This window comes from Nerophis lumbriciformis, linkage group LG01 (genome assembly GCF_033978685.3).
Source record: "Nerophis lumbriciformis linkage group LG01, RoL_Nlum_v2.1, whole genome shotgun sequence".
Classification (NCBI taxonomy): Eukaryota; Metazoa; Chordata; class Actinopteri; order Syngnathiformes; family Syngnathidae; genus Nerophis; species Nerophis lumbriciformis.
This window is the reverse complement of record NC_084548.2, coordinates 65,554,845-65,575,224: the sequence shown is the minus strand read 5'-3', so window position 1 is coordinate 65,575,224 and position 20,380 is coordinate 65,554,845. Positions and strand designations below refer to the sequence as shown.

At 40.1% G+C, this 20,380-nt stretch overlaps 2 protein-coding genes across 2 annotated transcripts; one reads left to right on the top strand and one right to left on the bottom strand.

Moving 5' to 3' along the window:
* The first annotated feature begins 2,452 nt into the window (after positions 1–2,452).
* mrgbp (MRG/MORF4L binding protein) lies at positions 2,453–19,983 on the top strand. Its single transcript, XM_061924289.1, has 5 exons — positions 2,453–2,672; positions 15,925–16,046; positions 18,949–19,030; positions 19,116–19,190; positions 19,282–19,983. The coding sequence occupies exons 1-5, from the start codon at positions 2,531–2,533 to the stop codon at positions 19,476–19,478; spliced, it is 618 nt and encodes a 205-aa protein (XP_061780273.1). The 5' UTR covers positions 2,453–2,530; the 3' UTR covers positions 19,479–19,983.
* Positions 6,598–9,519, bottom strand: LOC140679323 (E3 SUMO-protein ligase ZBED1-like). The gene is made up of 2 exons (XM_072914466.1): positions 9,110–9,519; positions 6,598–8,484 (listed from the first exon to the last, which is right to left on the bottom strand). The coding sequence occupies exons 1-2, from the start codon at positions 9,445–9,447 to the stop codon at positions 6,834–6,836; spliced, it is 1,989 nt and encodes a 662-aa protein (XP_072770567.1). The 5' UTR covers positions 9,448–9,519; the 3' UTR covers positions 6,598–6,833.
* Positions 19,984–20,380: the final 397 nt, after the last annotated feature.

Here is a 20,380-nt window from a genome sequence, read left to right as displayed (position 1 = left end):
CTTGCAGATGTAGCTGCAAGTATTTAGTGAGAGTGGTTTTCTGAAGTGTTCCTGAGCCCATGTGGTGATATCCTTTAGAGATTGATGTCGGTTTTTGATACAGTGCCGTCTGAGGGATCGAAGGTCACGGTCATTCAATGTTGGTTTCCGGCCATGCTGCTTACGTGGAGTGATTTCTCCAGATTCTCTGAACCTTTTGATGATATTATGGACCGTAGATGGTGAAATCCCTAAATTTCTTGCAATTGCACTTTGAGAAAAGTTTTGTTTTAACTATAATGTCCTGCGACCCCAAAAGGGACAAGCGGTAGAAAATGGATGGATGGATTGATGTTCACTTTAGTGTCTTTCAACTTTATGACAAGCAGTGTCCTCTACAGGGGACGTGTTTATGTCATCCTGGAAAATGCTGTTTCTCAGAAAAGTTCACCAATTATATAACTTTGAATAACACAAACTGATGGTTAGCTTTTGCTGGCTTCAAGTATCCTCTCTCGGTGCACGATTTAGGAGGTGGCGACTTGTCCAGGATGTATGCCCGCCTTCCACCCGGGTGCACCCCTCGTGACATGGAGGGAGACAAGCAGTGGAAAAAAGACCGGATGGATTACTGTGGACGTCTTGCTAGCTTTGAGCAACTAGAACAAGACCCTCTAGGCACTAATGTTAGCATGCTAATTTTTCAGCTGTATACCTCAGAGTTAAATATCGTGGTACTTGACACTTGCTAACTGTTAGCATGCTAACTTTTTTTTTTTTTTTTTAGCTCATTTTACAGCCATACATTTCGGAGTCAAATAATTTAGTACTTGACACATTTTAACTTTTAGTATGCAAACTTTTTTTTTTTAGCTAATTTTTCAGCTGTACACCTCAGTTAAATATCGTGGTACTTGACACTTGCTAACTGTTGGCATGCTAACCATTTTATTTCTTTTTAATTTAAATTTTTTAGCTAATATTGCAGCTGTACACCTCATTTAAATATCTTGGTACTTGACACTTGCTAACTGTTAGCATGCTAACTTTTTTTTAGCTAATTTTGCAGCCGTACACAGAGTCAAATGACATGGTACTTGACACTGTTTGCATTCTACCAGTTAGCATGTTAACTTTTTTTTTTTTTTTTTTTTTTTTAGCTCATTTTACAGCTGTACACCTCAGAGTCAAATAATTTAGTACTTGACACATTTGAACTGTTAGTATGCTAACTTTTTTTTTAGCTCATTTTGCAGCTGTACACCTCAGAGTTAAATATCTTGGTACTTGACACTTGCTAACTGTTAGCATGCTAACTTTTTCTTTTTTTAGCTAATTTTGCAGCTGTACACCTCAGTCAAATAATTAAGTACTTGACATATTTGAACTGTTAGTATGCTATTTTTTTTAGCTCATTTTGCAGCTGCACACCTCAGAGTTAAATATCTTGGTACTTGACAACTGTTGGCATGCTAACTTTTTTTTTTCCAGCTAATTTTTCAGCTGTACATCTCAGAGTCAAATAATTTAGTACTTGACACATTTGAACTGTTAGTATGCTAACTTTTTTTTTTTTTTTTTTTAGCTCCGTACACCTCAGTCAAATAATTTAATACTTGACACATTTGAACTGTTAGTATGCTAATTTTTTTTTTTTTTTTAGCTCATTTTGCAGCTGTACACCTCAGCTACATATCTTGGTACTAGACACTTGCTAACTGTTGGCATGCTAACTTTTTTTTTCAGCTAATTTTTCAGCCGTACACCTCAGAGTCAAACAATTTAGTACTTGACACATTTGAACTGTTAGTATGCTAACTTTTTTTTTTAGCTAATTTTTCAGCTGTACACCTCAGTCAAATAATTTAGTACTTGACACATTTGAACTGTTAGTATGCTAATTATTTTAGCTCATTTTGCAGCTGTACACCTCAGAGTTACATATCGTGGTACTTAACACTTGCTAACTGTTGGCATGCTAACTTTTTTTTTTCCCAGCTAATTTTTCAGCTGTACACCTCAGTCAAATAATTTAGTACTTGACACATTTGAACTGTTAGTATGCTAACTTTTTTTTTTTAGCTCATTTTGCAGCTGTACACCTCAGAGTTACATATCTTGGTACTTGACACTTGCTAACTGTTAGCATGCTAAAAAAAAATTTTTAGCTCATTTTGCCGCCTCAGAGTCAAATTGTTTTGTTAACTGAAAAATGTTTTTAAAAAAAACATTATGATTTGTATATTTTTAGAATGTGCTTGTTCTATTTTTAAACAAAGAAAATAATCTGAAGTTGTGTTTATTTTTAAGTTATTGTGCCACTTGGGAGTATATTTTTCTCCATGTGGCCCCCGATCTAAAATGAGTTTGACACCCCTGGGCTTAAGTATTTGTTGGCACATTTATAAAAAAAAAAAAAAAAAAAGCGCTGCTTTTACTCTGAAAAAAACAAGAATCCCCAACCCGGAAGCAGCAATTGTACTTCCTGTTGTAGTACGCCCCAAACAAAACAAAGTAGTGCGGCTCTTGTCTCCGCTCTGCTGGGCTAACGATGGGGGAGGCTGACGTGACACAGACCCAGGCCGACGAGAAGCCCCCGGACTCGGCTTTGGTCCCCGGGGAGGAGTCGGTGGTGTGGAGCCATGAGGTGGAGGTGTGTCTCTTTCACGCCATGATTGGACACAAACCTGTCGGTAAGGTTACTCGCTAACTGCTAGCCATGCTAACCGCTAGCTCGCTTATCTGTTGACTGGACAGTTTTTCTCCTGTTTTGTTATAATAATCTTTGTTTTATTCACCAAACACTCCCTGTCACTTCCGGGCGAATACTATTGCACACATAGCAGTTCTACCAAGAGTTGTGTTAGCATGTGTGCTAGCATTAGCATAAGAAGCTTTTGTGGGACACACACACACGTGTTTTTGATCATGATGACGTACTGGGTGGAACACGTGACGTAACACTCATGGGTGTTTTTGGGAGGCTGTTAAAAGGAGCCAGTGCGCGTGTCGCCTCCGTATTGTGACGTCATTGTGGTGGAGTCGCTTGACTTCTGTGCCATTCTGATTTGCATTTTCAGACTAGTGACGTCACCCAGCCACCCCACCCACTAGTGACGTCATCCACCCCCAACCTTGTCAAAATCACCCCAAATGTGTCCCATTCGTTGATGCTATGCGTGTGCTGCAAAATGTTTTTATTCACTATTTTAGTGTCGGTGTTGGCGGTAACGCACTTTTTGTGTCTTTTTACGCATTGAAATCCGAAAGGACGCCAGATTCCGGAAGTCCGCAAAACCAGGACGCGGGTTTTTTTTTACCGATTATCACTTTCCGCCTGTGTTTTCAATCAATCAATCAATGTTGTATTATTTTTGTAGAAGTCGGAAACAGCGGGAGGCAGGGTGCAGGTAAAAAGGCATCTAATGCTTAAATAAAAAATAAACAAAAGGTGAGTGCCCCTAAGAAAAGGCATTGAAGCTTAAGGAAGGCTATGCAGAACGAAACTAAAAAGGAACTGGGTATAAAGTAAACAAAAACAGAATGCTGGACGACAGCAAAGACTTACTGTGGAGCAAAGACGGCGTCCACAAAGTACATCCGAACATGACATGACAATCAACAATGTCCCCACAAAGAAGGATAAAAAAAAAACCTGAAATATTCTCGATTGCTAAAACAAAGTAGATGCGGGAAATATCGCTCAAAGGAAGACATGAAACTGTTACAGGAACATACCAACAGAACAGGAAAAGCCACCAAAATAGGAGCGCAAGACAAGAAGTAAAACACTACTCACAGGAAAACGGCAAAAAACTCAAAATAAGTCAGGGCGCGATGTGACAGGTGGTGACAATTGTTGCGTCTGACCAGTCTACCTCTCAGGGAATTAAAGTCACTGGCCAATCCCAAATTCTTTCACATGACATATATGCAGAGTGCGAAGGACCATCAAGACAGAATAGGAATATTATCATGTTTTACTGAAGCTTTAGGAGACCAGCCCACATCAATACAGTCATACCGTCATCTCGGGATGGTCTAACATTCAAACAGGAAGAGACAACTTCTTGAATACGCAAACAGCCCCCACCCTCTCCAGAAAGGAATACAGGCTCATTGTTCTACTACAGATACGATATAAGGGAGTACTCCAACTTCTACATTGCAAGCCTTCAAGGTAACACACACAGTTTACTTGCGGACATAAAATGAAAGAATAGAAAGAGTACAAATGGAAAAACACTAGCTGATTTAAACATGACTATGAATAAAGAAAGTACTCTTAAACATATATGCATTCTCCACACAGTACACGTACTTTGAGACAAGAGCTAGAGTGATGCATGCTTGGTTATGGTTTAAAGTCATGTCCAACAATTGCGACAACGACTTTTTACTGTCGACTGAGTTTCGCTTTTTAATGATTTCTGCTGGTGGTGTGCCTCCGCATTTTTTCGACGCAAAAAATGTGCCTCGGCTCAAAAAAGGTTGAAAAACACTGGCATAGATTATGTTTTACAGATCATCTTCAAGTCGCTTTCTGGCGGTCTCTTCCGGATGCGCCCTTTTGTGGGCGGTCTTATTTACGTGCCTCCATTTCGACAGCGTCTTCTCCCCGTCGTCTTTGTTGTAGCGGTGTAGCGTGCAAGGACGGGAGTGGAAGAAGTGTCAAAAGGTGGAGCTAACTGTTTTAATGACATTCAGACTTTACTTCAATAACGGAGCAGCATCTTCTCATCCGGAAACAACAACAACAAGGAAAAACCGTCCGACCGGAACCCTCTAATAACTAAAGTTCCTTGGGTGAATAATGTAAACTCACCACACCGGTATGTTTTAACGCTGTCATGGCGAGTTTACTGACAGATATAAGTAAGAACTTTACACTACTTTATATTAGAAATGGCAACAGCGGAGGATGAATGTCCCATAACAAGAAGATGGAGAAAAAGAAGAAGCTTATCGACTACGGTATCAGCACGGACTACAAAGTGTTTTCAGGACTTATGCAGATATCTTATCCAAATACACGTCAGATACCAGAAGGTAAGAAAAGTTGATTTTGCATAATATTGTGAAACAAAACGCCAGATCAATCAATCAATCAATGTTTATTTATATAGCCCTGAATCACAAGTGTCTCAAAGGGCTGCACAAGCCACGACGACGTCCTCGGCTCAGAGCCCACAAAACGGCAAGGAAAAACTCACAACCCAGTGGGATGTCAATGTGAATGACTATGAGAAACCTTGGAGAGGACCGCAGATGTGGGTGACCCCCCCTCCCCCCTCAAGGGGAGACCGGATGCAATGGACGCCGAGTGGATCTAGCATAATATTGTGAAAGTCCAGTCCATAGTGGATCTAACATAATAGTGATAGTCCAGTCCATAGTGGGTCTGACATAATAGTGAGAGTCCAGTCCATAGTGGATCTAACATAATAGTGTGAGAGTCCTGTCCATATTGGATCTAACATAATAGTGTGAGAGTCCAGTCCATAGTGGATCTAACATAATAGTGTGAGTGTCCAGTCCATAGTGGATCTAACATAATAGTGTGAGAGTCCAGTCCATAGTGGATCTAACATTATAGTGTGTTAGTCCAGTCCATAGTGGATCTAACATAATAGTGTGAGAGTCCAGTCCATAGTGGATCTAACATAATAGTGTGAGAGTCCAGTCCATAGTGGATCTAACATAATAGTGTGAGAGTCCAGTCCATAGTGGATCTAACATAATAGTGTGAAAGTCCAGTCCATAGTGGATCTAACATTATAGTGTGAGAGTCCAGTCCATAGTGGATCTAACATGATAGTGTGAGAGTCCAGTCCATAGTGGATCTAACATACCGGTAATAGTGTGAAAGTCCAGTCCATAGTGGATCTAACATTATAGTGTGAGAGTCCAGTCCATAGTGGATCTAACATAATAGTGTGAGAGTCCAATCCATAGTGGATCTAACGTAATAGTGTGAGAGTCCAGTCCATATTGGGGCCAGCAGGAGACCATCCCGTGCGGAGACGGGTCAGCAGCGCAGAGATGTCCCCAACCGACGCACAGGCGAGTGGTCCACCTTGGGTCCCGACTCTGGACAGCCAGCACTTCATCCATGGCCACCGGACCTGTGCCCCTCCTCCACAAGGCAGAGGAGAAAAGAAAAGAAACCGCTTTAAGATGGGACTTAACTGCTTCTACTAGATAATGTCTGCTAATAGGTGCCATTTTGCGGTCCTTATACACACACCATAATAATACTCCTATGTTTAATGCCCTGACAATCCATGAAGCGGTGCAGTTTCATAGCTTACCGAAGTCGTACTAAAAAACATTTAGACAGATTTTTGAGCGACGTGTGTAATGTTCTATATTTTCAATGGAACATTTAAAGTTGTGGTGTTGTTTACTGGCGTCATATTGCAGTCTACGCGTATCTCGTATGTGTGATCTACTGGTCACACTTATCATTAGGGCTGCAGCTAACGATTATTTTTCTATCGATTAATCTATAGATTTTTTTCGATTAATCGGTTAATCTATAGATTATTTTTTCGATTAATCTATAGGTTATTTTTCCTTTTACCGATTTTTTTTTTAATTTAAAATTAAGATGAAAAAAATAAATTTAGGCCAGTTTTTTCAAAAGGCATGGCTTTTATTTACAAAAAAAAAAAGTATGGCCACTCAGTCAACATTGAAAACATGGCAAAACATTCTGTAACACTGTAAACATTTGTGCCAATCTAAATATTCTGGAGCACTGTAAACATTAAGTATTGCTTTTAAAATGTGCAAAATAAACATCCAGTCCAACACAGTACACTATAACCAATTCTACTCATTCCAGTGAGTGACTAACAGTTGTAATGAAGAAAGGTTAGCATGTCTACATGCTCTGGGGTGAGGCTGGTTCTTTTCTTGTTTACAATATTCCCAGCAGCTGAAAATAGGCGCTCAGAAGGGGTCGATGTGGCTGGAACTGAGAGGTAAGACCGAGCCAGCATTGCCAGATTTGGAAACCTTGCCTGATGTTCTTTCCACCATTTTAATGGGTTTTCATCCTTGGAAATGGGGGATTCTCCAAAATAAGACACTAACTCGTTTCTGACCATTTCATCATCATTACTGTCATTGTTGTCTTCCTCATTGTTGCTGAGTTCATCTGAATCTGAGCCAAGAAGTGTGTCTAGTAAAGATACAGGCCGCCTGTCAGCATCTGGTCTTTCCACTTGCATTGCTGTGCCCTGTTGAGCGTGTGTCTCCTTTTCCCTTTTTTTCTCCTCCAGAACTATTGCATGCAGCTTGTATTGAACTTTTAAACACTCATCTGCAGTCAGGAATTTCAGCTTCCTGAATCGTGGGTCAAGTGCAGCTGCTAATATGCACACATTTGGTCCATCATCTTTGAATGTGGTCTCGGCTTCCCACCTGGATGTTATCTCACGTGCAGCAGTGACCTGGAAACACTTGATTGATGCATTTTCAAAAGCAGTTTGTGTAGCCTTCCGAAGCCCTTTGACCAGCAGAGGGACAGCGGAAACTGTTACATAAGATTCTCCACTCAGGTACACAGTTGCACATTCAAAAGGTTTCAGAACTTGTTCAAGTTCTTCAAGCAAGCTCCACTGGTCAGCCTTAAGATCCAGAAAATGCTTCCCTCTTTGAGTGACCTCCGGATCTGACAGAGTTGCTGTTATTGGCCACCTCTGCTCAAGCAGGCGACTAATCATGTAAAAGGAACTGTTCCATCTCACAGACACATCTTGTATGAGGCTGTGGTTTGGAGAACCCATTTGTTTTTGCTTAACCTTTAGTTTTGTACTGGATAGCTCACTTTTTCTGAAGTGCTCGACCAAACTTCTTGCTGCTCCTAAAGCTCTGCTGATGTGGTTGTCCTTTAGAGCATGGTTAACTACAAGCTGTAGAGTATGGCCAACACATCTGAGGGATGAAACACCATGTCTTTCCTCAAGAACTCTTAAAGCTGCAACAACATTTGCAGCATTGTCATGTACAATGACTTGTACTAGTTTTATGTTTATTTCAAACTTATTGACAACATCCTCAATCCAAGAGGCAATGTTTTCTGCAGTGTGCTTTTCATTGAGGGGCATTGTTGTCAAGTTAATTGAGGCAAGCTCCCACTCATCATTAACAAAGTGAATGGTGACACCAAGGTAAGCTTCAGTGGCCATACTTGTCCATGCATCAGTTGTGAGTGTCAGTTTTCCTTTCACATTTTTCAGGATTGCTTTGACTTCATTCATTTTCTTTGTGTATTTTTGCTCCATAAGCTTAGTGAAGTGGGTTCTTGATGGTAGTGTGTAGCCAGAGTGAAACCGTTTGATCATTTTTTGAAACCCTTCCCCTTCTACCATATTTAATGGCCTCATGTCTATGACCATCATTTCCAGGACACCATCAGTCAGGTCAGCGGCCACTTGGGGTGTGCATTCAGTCCCATGCCTCTTTGGAAAAAAATCCTGGACACTGCTTTGTCGTTTGCTGCAACATAAGAGACAACAATTAATTTTCATTTTAAATATATCCAAATACAGCTTACTTTAATACAAAAGGTTAATTAAACTACACACATTATCTTGTTAAATTGGGTTAATAACACAACGATAGTATGATTAAAGTGAAGTTAATTGTTCGTTTGTACATAGTATATGTAACTGTTAATGTTGTAAAAGGTATTTGCACAACTTATTAACGTTAGCGTTAAAGATAGTATATGTAACTGTTAATGTTGTAAAAGGTATTTGCACAACTTATTAACGTTAGCGTTAAAGATAGTATATGTAACTGTTAATGTTGTAAAAGGTATTTGTACAACTTATTAACGTTTGCGTTAAAGATAGTATATGTAACTGTTAATGTTGTAAAAGGTATTTGCACAACTTATTAACGTTAGCGTTAAAGATAGTATATGTAACTGTTAATGTTGTAAAAGGTATTTGTACAACTTATTAACGTTAGCGTTAAAGAGGAGCGCATCTTTGTAAACACTGAACAGGCACGCCAAACGCGCCTCTCAGAGCAAAACGGTGCTTTAGTTTATGAATTTACAACGCAGATACAAATAACACATTCATGTTTTTGTGTAATAATGACAACGTATACTCACGCGGATGATTGACTCGTTGATGGTGATGGGAAGAACGCTGTCGGATGTTTTCTTTTTAGATGCTCGTTCATAGCCGTTGTGCTGCTGTGATACGCCATTTCCGCTCGACACAGTGTGCATAAAACAACATTATTAGGCCGTTTATTAAAATACTCCCACACTTTTGACGACTTTTGGCGTGTTTTTTTCCCCTCGCTCGCATCGTTTGCTCTGCGCTCCGCCATGACAGTTGTGTGACGTAAATATGCGACGCGCCGACGCACAAAAATGACGTCGACGTATTTACGTAACCGATGACGTCGACTACGTCGACGCGTCGTTTCAGCCTTACTTATCATTACACCTTGTACAAAATAAAATAGGTCCAAGGTCTGTAAGCACAACCAAAATTATTCCGTACATTAGGCGCACCGGGTTACAAGGCGCACTGTCAAGTTTTGAGAAAATAAAAGGATTTTAAGTGCGCCTTATAGTCCAGAAAATACGGTATGTGAAGGTGTTGTTATGCCAGCCCTGTAACATAAAAAGAATAAAAGCTACACAAAAATGTTTGCAGCACAAACACATGGGACAAGTTTGGGGAGACTTTGAAATTGTTTTTTGGGAGGGCTGGTTATGAATAATACCATATTGATAACAAGATAAGTATAACATAACGTAAAAACTATTTGTGGAGGGGGGCGTGGCCTGTGTGCCTGCAGCGAGTGGGGTGTGCCAGGACCGGCCTTGAAGCGACAGGTGCGTAGATGGCCCACCAGGGCCTTGTTATCTAACCACCTGTCACTCTGTATAAGCAGCAACCGGGAGGAGAGACATTTTTTTGGAGCTGGGGGAGAGCGAGAGCACGACAAACATTGACAAAAAGACAATTTGCTGAAAAGCACCAAGAGACTTGTTCGGAAGAATAAAAACTGTCTTGTAACAATGAAACGGGCTCGCTTGGAAATGCTTGGTGGTCAGGAGAGCCCACTGGAAGGCAGCTTCCACAACTGTGGAAGCATTTCCAGGCGAGCCCGTTTCATTGTTACAAGACAGTTTTTATTCTTCCAAACAAGTCTCTTGGTGCTTTTCAGCAGTTGTCTTTTTGTCAATGTTTGTCGTGCCCTCGCTCTCCCCCAGCTCCAAAAAAACGTCTCTCCTCCCGGTTGCTGCTTATACAGAGCGACAGGTGATTAGATAACAAGGCCCAGGTGGGCCATCTACGCACCTGTCGCCAGAGGTGGGTAGAGTAGCCAGAAATTCTACTCAAGTAAGAGTACTGTTACTTTAGAGATGTATTACTCAAGTAAAAGTAAGGAGTAGTCACCCAAATATTTACTTGAGTGATAGCAAAAACTACTCAAGTACTGAGTAACTGATGAGTAACCTGTTCGGGAACAAATAATGCACAAAAACATAAAAAAAGCAATGAGCAAATTCAGAGCCAGGAATATCTCTTAAGCAATTAAAACAATAATATATTAAACAATAGAGATGTCCGATAATATCGGCCTGCCGATAAATGCGTTAAAATGTAATATCGGAAATTATCGGTATCGTTTTTTTTTAAAATAAATCAACATAAAAAACACAAGATACACTTACAATTAGTGCACCAACCCAAAAAACCTCCCATCCCCATTTACACTCATTCACACTCATTCACACTAAAGGGTTGTTTCTTTCTGTTATTAATATTCTGGTTCCTACATTATATATCAATATATATCAATACAGTCTGCAAGGGATACAGTCCGTAAGCACACATGATTGTCCACTAATAGTACTAACCTTTAACAGTTAATTTTACTAATTGTCATTAATTACTAGTTTCTATGTAACTGTTTTTATATTGTTTTACTTTCTTTTTTATTCAAGAAAATGTTTTTAATTTATTTATCTTATTATTTTTTAAAAAGGACCTTATCTTCACCATACCTGGTTGTCCAAATTAGGCATAATAATGTGTTAATTCCACGACTGCATATATCGGTTGATATCGGTATCGGTAATTAAAGAGTTGGACAATATCGGAATATCGGATATCGGCAAAAAGCCATTATCGGACATCCCTATTAAATAACAATACATTAAAATTAAAAAAAAATTAAGGCAAATTGAGCCACAATAACTTAACAGCACCATAGGCTCAGTCGGCAGAGATTACAAAGGAAAATAACAAGTTAGCCTTTACGCAAACCATAAACTGATAGGTGTGGGCTGCACCTGAGAACACCCTGTGCATTTCTGATTGGTGTGTGTGTGTGTGTGTGTGTGTGTGTGTGTGTGTGTGTGTGTGTGTGTGTGTGTGTGTGTGTGTGTGTGTGTGTGTGTGTGTGTGTGTGTGTGTGTGTGTGTGTGTGTCTATGAGGCTGCAGTGCGTTAATAAACGTCCCCACACGATGTACATTTGACAGTGGTTCATAGCAGGGAAGCTAACATCAGCCCAACATATCTACTAACGTTACTTACCGCGATGTGCTTCCTCAAATTTGACATTGAGTTCATGTAAGCTGAAATGTCCACTTGTTTGGGGAGACACATGTGACAACGCATTACATAACTGTTTTTTTGGTTGTCTGAAGCGTGAACATCGATTTTATGTGAGGCCAGGGGTGTTTGCGTTCGTTGTTGTCTCTGCCGTTGTTGTTTGCCGCTGAAACTTTACGTGCAGTTAATCATGTGACGGCCTGGCTCTGTTTGATCGGTGAAACGGAGTCAAACGTCACCAGTGACTGCATTTGATTGGTGAAACGCAGGCATGCGATAGATCCTACCGTATTTTTCGGACTATAAGTCGTACCGGCCGAAAATGCATAATAAAGAAGGGAAAAAACATATATAAGTCGCACTGGAGTATAAGTCTCATTTTTGGGGGAAATTTATTTGATAAAAGCCAACACCAAGAATAGACATTCGAAAGGCAATTTAAAATAAATAAAGAATAGTGAACAACAGGCTGAATAAGTGTACGTTATATGAGGCATAAATAACCAACTGAGAACGTGCCTGGTATGTTAACGTAACATATTATGGTAAGAGTCATTCAAATAACTATAACATATAGAACATGCTATACGTTTACCAAACAATCTCTCACTCCTAATCGCTAAATCCCATGAAATCTTATACGTCTAGTCTCTTACGTGAATGAGCTAAATAATATTATTTGATATTTTACGGTAATGTGTTAATAATTTCACACATAAGTCGCTCCTGAGTATAAGTCGCACCCCCGGCCAAACTATGAAAAAAACTGCGACTTATAGTCCGAAAAATATGGTACTTTAAAGGTCTGTCTGACAAACCAAAACAAACAAAGCGTGCATGAAAGGCCTACTGAAATGAATTTTTTTTATTTAAACGGTGATAGCAGATCCATTCTATGTGTCATACTTGATCATTTCGCGATATTGCCATATTTTTGCTGAAAGGATTTAGTAGAGAACATTGACGATAAAGTTCGCAACTTTTGGTCGCTGATTAAAAAAAAGCCTTGCCTGTACCGGAAGTAGCGTGACGTCACAAGTTGAAAGTCTCCTCACATTTCCCCATTGTTCACACCAGCAGCGAGAGCGATTGGGACCGAGAAAGCGACGATTACCCCATTAATTTGAGCGAGGATGAAAGATTCATGGATGAGGAACGTGAGAGTGAAGGACTAGAGTGCAGTGCAGGACGTATCTTTTTTCGCTCTGACCGTAACTTCGGTACAAGGGCTCATTGGATTCCACACTCTCTCCTTTTTCTATTGTGGATCACGGATTTGTATTTTAAACCACCTCGGATACTATATCCTCTTGAAAATGAGAGTCGAGAACGCGAAATGGACATTCACAGTGACTTTTATCTCCACGACAATACATCGGCGAAGCACTTTAGCTACGGAGCTAACGTGATAGCATCGTGCTTAACTGCAGATAGAAACAAAAGAAATAAGCCCCTGACTGGAAGGATAGACAGAATTAAGATCAACAATACTACCAAACTCTGGACCTGTAACCACACGGTTAATGCTGTACCGCCTGACGAAGCCTAGCAATGCTGTTGCTAACGACGCTATTGAAGCTAACGTAGCTACGGGACCTCACAGAGTTATGCTAAAAACATTAGCTATCCACCTACGCCAGCCAGCCCTCATCTGCTCATCAACACCCGTGCTCACCTGCGTTCCAGCAATCGACGGAGCGACGAAGGACTTCACCCGATCATCGATGCGGTTGGCGGCTAGCGTCGGATAGCGCGTCTGCTATCCAAGTCAAAGTCCTCCTGGTTGTGTTGCTGTAGCCAGACGCTAATACACCGATCGCATCTACAGCTTTCTTCTTTGCAGTCTCCATTGTTCATTAAACAAATTGCAAAAGATTCACCAACACAGATGTCCAGAATACTGTGGAATTTAGCGATGAAAAAAGACGATTTAAGCTGGCGACCGACCTATTCCAAAATGTCTGATTCAACTATTGACGTCACGTGCATACGTCATCATACATATACGTTTTCAACCGGAAGTTTCCCGGGAAATTTAAAATTGCACTTTATAAGTTAACCCGGCCGTATTGGCATGTGTTGCAATGTTAAGATTTCATCATTGATATATAAACTATCAGACTGCGTGGTCGGTAGTAGTGGGTTTCAGTAGGCCTTTAACAGATCGATAAAAATCAGTAGCGAGCTGAATGTAGATAAATGGAGCGGAGTAAAAGTAGCATTTCCTCTCTATAAATATACTCAAGTAAAAGTATGTTGCATTAAAACTACTCTTAGAAGTACAATTTATCCCAAAAGTTACTCAAGTAGATGTAACGGAGTAAATGTAGTGTGTTACTACAAGGGATGTCCCGATCCGATATTTGGATCGGACCGGCTGCCGATATTTGCCAAAAATTGCGTATCGGCAAGGCATGGGAAAATGCCGATCCAGATCCAGTTTAAAAAAAACCTCCGGTCCGTGTTTTCCAACGCACCGATTTAAATAATACATTCCACTTTTCTGCTGCTCCGTAATTTCCGTTCCGCATTTTCCAGCACACCTTCAACACATCCACAGGTCTCTTGATTCTCACGCAGTTGCTTTTAGCTGCTGGCATTACACGACAGGCTCTTCTCACTCTTTCCTGTGTCTCCCTCTCACAGACAGCAAGCGCACCTTCTTACACACGTCACATACTGTCACGTCATACGTCACATACGTATACGTCCTCCCCGAGCAGAGAGGTAGCAGCATGGCTAACGTTAGCTGTGATGCTAGAGCAGCCGTGCGAGCAACGCTCCCTCTAAGGTGCTCGCCTGTGCAATTGCGCACTGTTTAAGCGTCATCTGCGCATAGCAAATCTATGCCACGCACAAAATCAAATAAAAAAATAAGCGCATAACAATTTTCGACACACGGACATGACAGAGAAAACAGTTTTCGTCATCATTGTTCAAATATTGTGACGTCTGTCGAGACGCTTATCTCCATTCGGTGCCACACGTCCACACCATCAAAATGCAGAGGCAAAAATTTCCACATCAACACCGTATGAAAAAATTAGTGATTTTTTTAGTTGTGATTTCCTTCTCTGCATGACAGTTTAAAAGTAGCATATATTAATGCAGTATTAAGAAGAATGTTTTAATGTAGACATGCAAGCCTTGAAAGAAAATTTTGAAAATCAAGACTACATTTCCTGCAAATGGGTGCATTTCTACCCTATGTTTTAACTTTAGATTTATTCTCATATCAAACTCTTTTGGCTGTCTTTTTGACACTTACATCCGGCGCCCCCCTCCACACCCTGGATTATAAATAATGTAAATAATTCAGTGTGATTATCTTGTGTGATGACTGTATTATGATGATAGTATATATCTGATAGTATATATCTGTATCATGAATCAATTTAAGTGGACCCCGACTTAAACAAGTTGAAAAACGTATTGGGGTGTTACCATTTAGTGGTCAATTGTACAGAATATGTACTTCACTGTGCAACCTACTAATAAAAGTCTCAATCAATCAATCAAAACACATAGAATCATCATACTGCTGTGATTATATGCATCAAGTGTTCATTCAAGGCTAAGGCAAAATATCGAGATATATATCGTGTATCGCAATATGGCCTTAAAATATCGCAATATTTAAAAAAGGCCATATCGCCCAGCCCTAGTTCAATGATGCCATTTCTGTTTGTCATGTATAATTTTGTCTATTTTGTATTTATCCTTGAATAAACAGGTCAGTTTCTTGTTACCAACCATTGTGTATTATTCAAACTCCCCTAATTCAGCTGGCTAGTTGTTATCAAGAGTACTAAAACCCTTTTCAACATGATTCTGACAACTAAGTAGGCTAAATAACTTTAAACTTTAATACATGCTCGGATAGGCCAGTATCGGTCAGTATCGGTATCGGATCGGAAGTGCAAAAACCTGGATCGGGACATCCCTAGTTACTACCCACCTCTGCCTGACGCTGACTTCGAGGCCGGTCCTGGCACACCCCGCCTCGCTGCAGGCCCGCAGGCCACGCCCCCCTCCACACTATTATAGTTAGACAAAAACATTTTAAACACAAACGAAAGTAATGCGTTTTTGGGATAAAATATTAGCATAAAACGTTGACACTAAACTGTGACAGACAGAAAAAATAGCAGCATTGACAAAAGGGGACGAGTTGAGGGTGGTTTTGAATAATGACACGTCAGTTACATAATAACATATAATATAACTATAATAGACAAAAAAAAAAAAGAATGGGATACTGGTGGCGCCATAGCGATTTATCATCGTCCTGCAATCGATGCATTGGGCCGAGTGGTCATGTGACTTTCAAAATTAACAATGTGCAGGAGTCAACCGTCACTTCCACATGATCTGCATCCGGGACAAGTTCAGTCAGAACATCGGCCGCCAGATCTCCTCCTCGGTCATCTGGGACCACCTGGGAACAATGTACGACATGCAGGCGCTGGTGAGGACGCATTTATTTGATTTTCTTTCCCAAAGTAAATACTGGAAGCCATTTGCTCCAGGGTCCAACTGTGTAAAAGCTTTATTAAGTCTACATGTATGTGTAGTCACCTTTAACTTTATAAAGTGTAACGTGGAAATTCCTGGGGACATTTTTGATGGGCCGGCTATCTGTGCTGTGAACCCCTGGTTAAAAAAGCTAACATAAAACATTGGCATGCTAACACGGAATGTTTTAATGGGGACAGTTAGCTGACTTGCAAGATGGCAAAGTATCAAAATCCACACATCCTAGGTTTAAATCATTAAAATGAGCTAAAGTGCTAGTATAAAACATTAGCATGCTAATACTAGCATGTTAACATACAAACATACAAAGTTATTACCGTATTTTTCGGAGTATAAGTCGCTCCGGAGTATAAGTCGCACCGGCCGAAAATGCATAATAAAGAAGGAAAAAAACATATAAGTCGCCTTTTTTGGGGAGATTTATTTGATAAAAGCCAACACCAAGAATAGACATTTGGAAGGCAAGTTAAAATAAATAAAGAATAGTGAACAACAGGCTGAATAAGTGTACGTTATATGAGGCATAAATAATCAACTGAGAACGTGCCTGGTATGTTAACGTAACATATTATGGTAAGAGTCATTCAAATAACTATAACATATAGAACATGCTATATGTTTACCAAACAATCTGTCACTCCTAATCGCTAAATCCCATGAAATCTTGTACGTCTATATTTTACGATAATGTGTTAATAATTTCACTCATAAGTCGCTCCTGAGTTTAAGTCGCACCCCCGGCCAAACTATGAAAAAAACTGCGACTTATAGTCCGAAAAATACGGTATACTAAGATGGCGCCAAGTGTTAAAAGCCATGATTTTTAGGTTTAAACTAATCAAATTAGCTAAAATATTAGCATAAAATGTTAGCATGATAACAAGAAATGTCAGCATACTTAATGAAGAAAAAACATGATTTTTAGGTTCAAACAAATACAATTTGCCAATATTCTTGCATAAAACTATGCTATCCATGATGACATAGGAAAAGTTAGCGTACTTCTAAGGTGGTGCTAAGTATCCAAAGCCATGATGTTTAGGTTGAAAGGAAAAATATTAGCATAAAACGTTAGCATGCTAATGTTAGCATGATAACAAGAAAAGTCAGCGTACTTCTAAATTGGTGCCAAATATCAAAAGCCAAGATTTTTAGCTTTAAATGAATACAATTTGCCAAAATGCTAGCATAAAACTTTATCGTGCTATCCATAATGACATGGGAAATGTTAGCGTACTTGTAAAATGGTCCTAAGTATCCAAAGCCAGGATTTTTTGGTTGAAAGGAAAAATATTGGCGTAAAACATTAGCATGATAACAAGTACATTCAGCATACTTCTAAATTGGGGCCAAATATCAAAAGCCATACATTTTTAGGTTTAAACAAATAAAATTTGCCAAAATGCTAGCATCAAACGTTAACATGCTATCCATAGGAAAAGTTAGCTTACTTCTAAGAAGTATCCTAAGCCATGATTCTTAGGTTGAAAGGAAAATATTAGCATGCAATGCGTTAGCAAGCTGACATTAGCATGGGAACATAAGAAAAGTCAGCATACTTCTAAGATGGCGCCAACTGTCAAAAACATTATTTTTAGGTTCAAATGAATACAATTTGCTAAGATGTTAGCATGATAGCATAAGTAAAGTCAGCATTCTTCTAAGATGGCGCCAAGTATCAAGATCCATGGTTTTTAAGGTTAAACATTCAAAAGGAGCTAAAATGCTAGCATAAAACATGAACACGCTAACAAAAGCATGCTAACATTAGCATGTGATGACATAGGAAATGTTAGTACACGTTTAAGATGGCGCCAAGCATCAAAATCCATGATTTTTGAGGGTAAACATTGAAAATGAGCTAAAATGCTAGCATTAAACATGATCACGCTAACATTAGCATGCTAACATTAGCATGTGATGACATAGGAAATGTTAGTACACGTTTAAGATGGCGCCAAGCATCAAAATCCATGATTTTTGAGGGTAAACATTGAAAATGAGCTAGCATTAAACATGATCACGCTAACATTAGCATGCTAACATTAGCATGTGATGACATAGGAAATGTTAGTATACGTTTAAGATGGCGCCAAGCATCAAAATCCATGATTTTTAAGGTTAAACATTCAAAAGGAGCTAAAATGCAAGCATTAAACATGAATACGCTAACAAAATCATTTTAACATTAGTATGTGATAACGTAGGAAATGTTAGTACAAGTTTAAGATGGCGCCAAGCATCAAAATCCATGATTTTTGAGGGTAAACATTCAAAAGGAGCTAAAATGCTAGCATTAAACATGAACACGCTAACAAAATCATGCTAACATTAGCATGTGATAACGTAGGAAATGTTAGTACACGTTTAAGATGGCGCCAAGCATCAAAATCCATGATTTTTAAGGTTAAACATTCAAAAGGAGCTAGCATTAAACATGAACACGCTAACAAAATCATGCTAACATTAGCATGTGATAACGTAGGAAATGTTAGTACACGTTTAAGATGGCGCCAAGCATCAAAAGCCATGATTTTTAAGGTTGAACATTCAAAATGAGCTAAAATGCTAGCATTAAACATGAACACGTTAACAAAATCATGCTAGCATTAGCATGTGATAACGTAGGAAAAGTTAGTACACGTTTAAGATGGCGCCAAGCATCAAAATCCATAATTTTTGAGGGTAAACATTGAAAATGAGCTAAAATGCTAGCATTAAACATGATCACGCTAACATTAGCATGCTAACATTAGCATGTGATAACGTAGGAAATGTTAGTATATTTCTAAGATGGCGCCAAGTATTAGGAGCGTGTGTGTTTGGGTCCTCAGCACGAGTCCGAGATCTTGCCGTTTCCAAACTCGGAGAAGAGCTTCTCTCTGCCTGATGACATCATCCAGGAAGTGAAAGAAGGTGAGACCTGATTGGCTGGCGTGGCACACATCAATGAAGTCCATCTAAATGCCAATCAACATGCCCCGCCCCCTTACCTGTGTAGGCAAGCTGGGCTCTGAGGAGGACACAAAAGAAGAGTTCAGGATGGAGCGAGAACCTCCAGCGACTCACGAAGAAGGTAAGCGTTCGTGTCAACAACACCCGGCGGCGTGACCTCATGCGCGCCCGGTCTCCGTGGTGACGCTCTTTATCCCGTGTCGGCGCGTAAGGGAGCAACTCCTCGGTGAAGACGTCGGAGCGCTCCAGCGGCAGCCGGGACCGGGAGAAGGGAGGGGCCGAGGGCGGAGCCACGGGAGGAGGAGGCGGGAAGGAGGCGGAGAAGAGGAAGCGGAGTCGAACCACGGAGAAGCTGATGTCGTCTTCCAACCCCGCGAGCCCTGGAGGGGCCAAAAGGAGGCGCACCTGATCCGGAGCGGGGTTACCTGTTGCCATGGAAGCACACTTCCTGTCACATGACGTGTGGGACAGGAAGCAGCCGGCGTGTCGTCAGAGCGCGCCTTCATTTAACTGCGCTTCCTCGTTTGCCACCTGAGGCCACACCCCCTCCTTAACCTCCCTGGTCACGTGACCTTTTGTTTACATGCGACTAGAGACAAACTCAGTTGCTTTGATCAGCTGACAGGAAGCTTGAGGCAAGTGCACACAGGAAGTGGTCACAGCTGTCGACTAGCATGCTCAATTAGCCTGCGAGCTTAGCCTTAGCATTAGCCCCGCGGAGCTGCTCGCTTTTTTTGCGGTCCGAACTGCGAATGTTTCGCCGGAGAACAAAAAGCAATATGTTTGTAATTGTTTTATTTTTCTCTACTTTTTTGATGTTATTAGCATTTATTTTTACTCTATTTCCATTTGATTTTCTGTCCTTTTGTTCGGACAAGAAGCAGACGTTTCAGTCATTAAATGGGTTGATGAAAGTCGTCCTTAATTTGACACAAACACACAAAGACTTTCTTGATGACTTAAAAATTGCCGATAACGAGAGATGTCCGATAAATGCTTTAAAATGTAATATCGGAAATTATCGATATCGTTTTTTTTATCATCGGTATCGTTGTTTTGTTTTTTGTTTTTAATTAAATCAACATAAAAAACACAAAATACACTTACAATGAGTGCACCAACCCAAAAAACCTCCCTCCCCCATTTACACTCATTCACACAAAAGGGTTGTTTATTTCTGTTATTAATATTCTGGTTCCTACATTATATATCAATATATATCAATACAGTCTGCAAGGGATACAGTCCGTAAGCACACATGATTGGTCCACTAATAGTACTAACCTTTAACAGTTAATTTCACTCATTTTC

Excerpts from the sequence above, each read along its gene's own strand:
- mrgbp (XM_061924289.1), top strand. The coding sequence starts at position 2,531 with ATGGGGGAGGCTGACGTGACACAGACCCAGGCCGACGAGAAGCCCCCG. Across the intron at positions 2,673-15,924 it reads GATTGGACACAAACCTGTCG|GAGTCAACCGTCACTTCCAC; the intron begins GTAAGGTTACTC and ends AACAATGTGCAG. Across the intron at positions 19,191-19,281 it reads TCCAGCGACTCACGAAGAAG|GGAGCAACTCCTCGGTGAAG; the intron begins GTAAGCGTTCGT and ends TCGGCGCGTAAG.
- LOC140679323 (XM_072914466.1), bottom strand. The coding sequence starts at position 9,447 with ATGATAAGTAAGGCTGAAACGACGCGTCGACGTAGTCGACGTCATCGG. Across the intron at positions 8,485-9,109 it reads TCAACGAGTCAATCATCCGC|CAAACGACAAAGCAGTGTCC; the intron begins GTGAGTATACGT and ends CTTATGTTGCAG.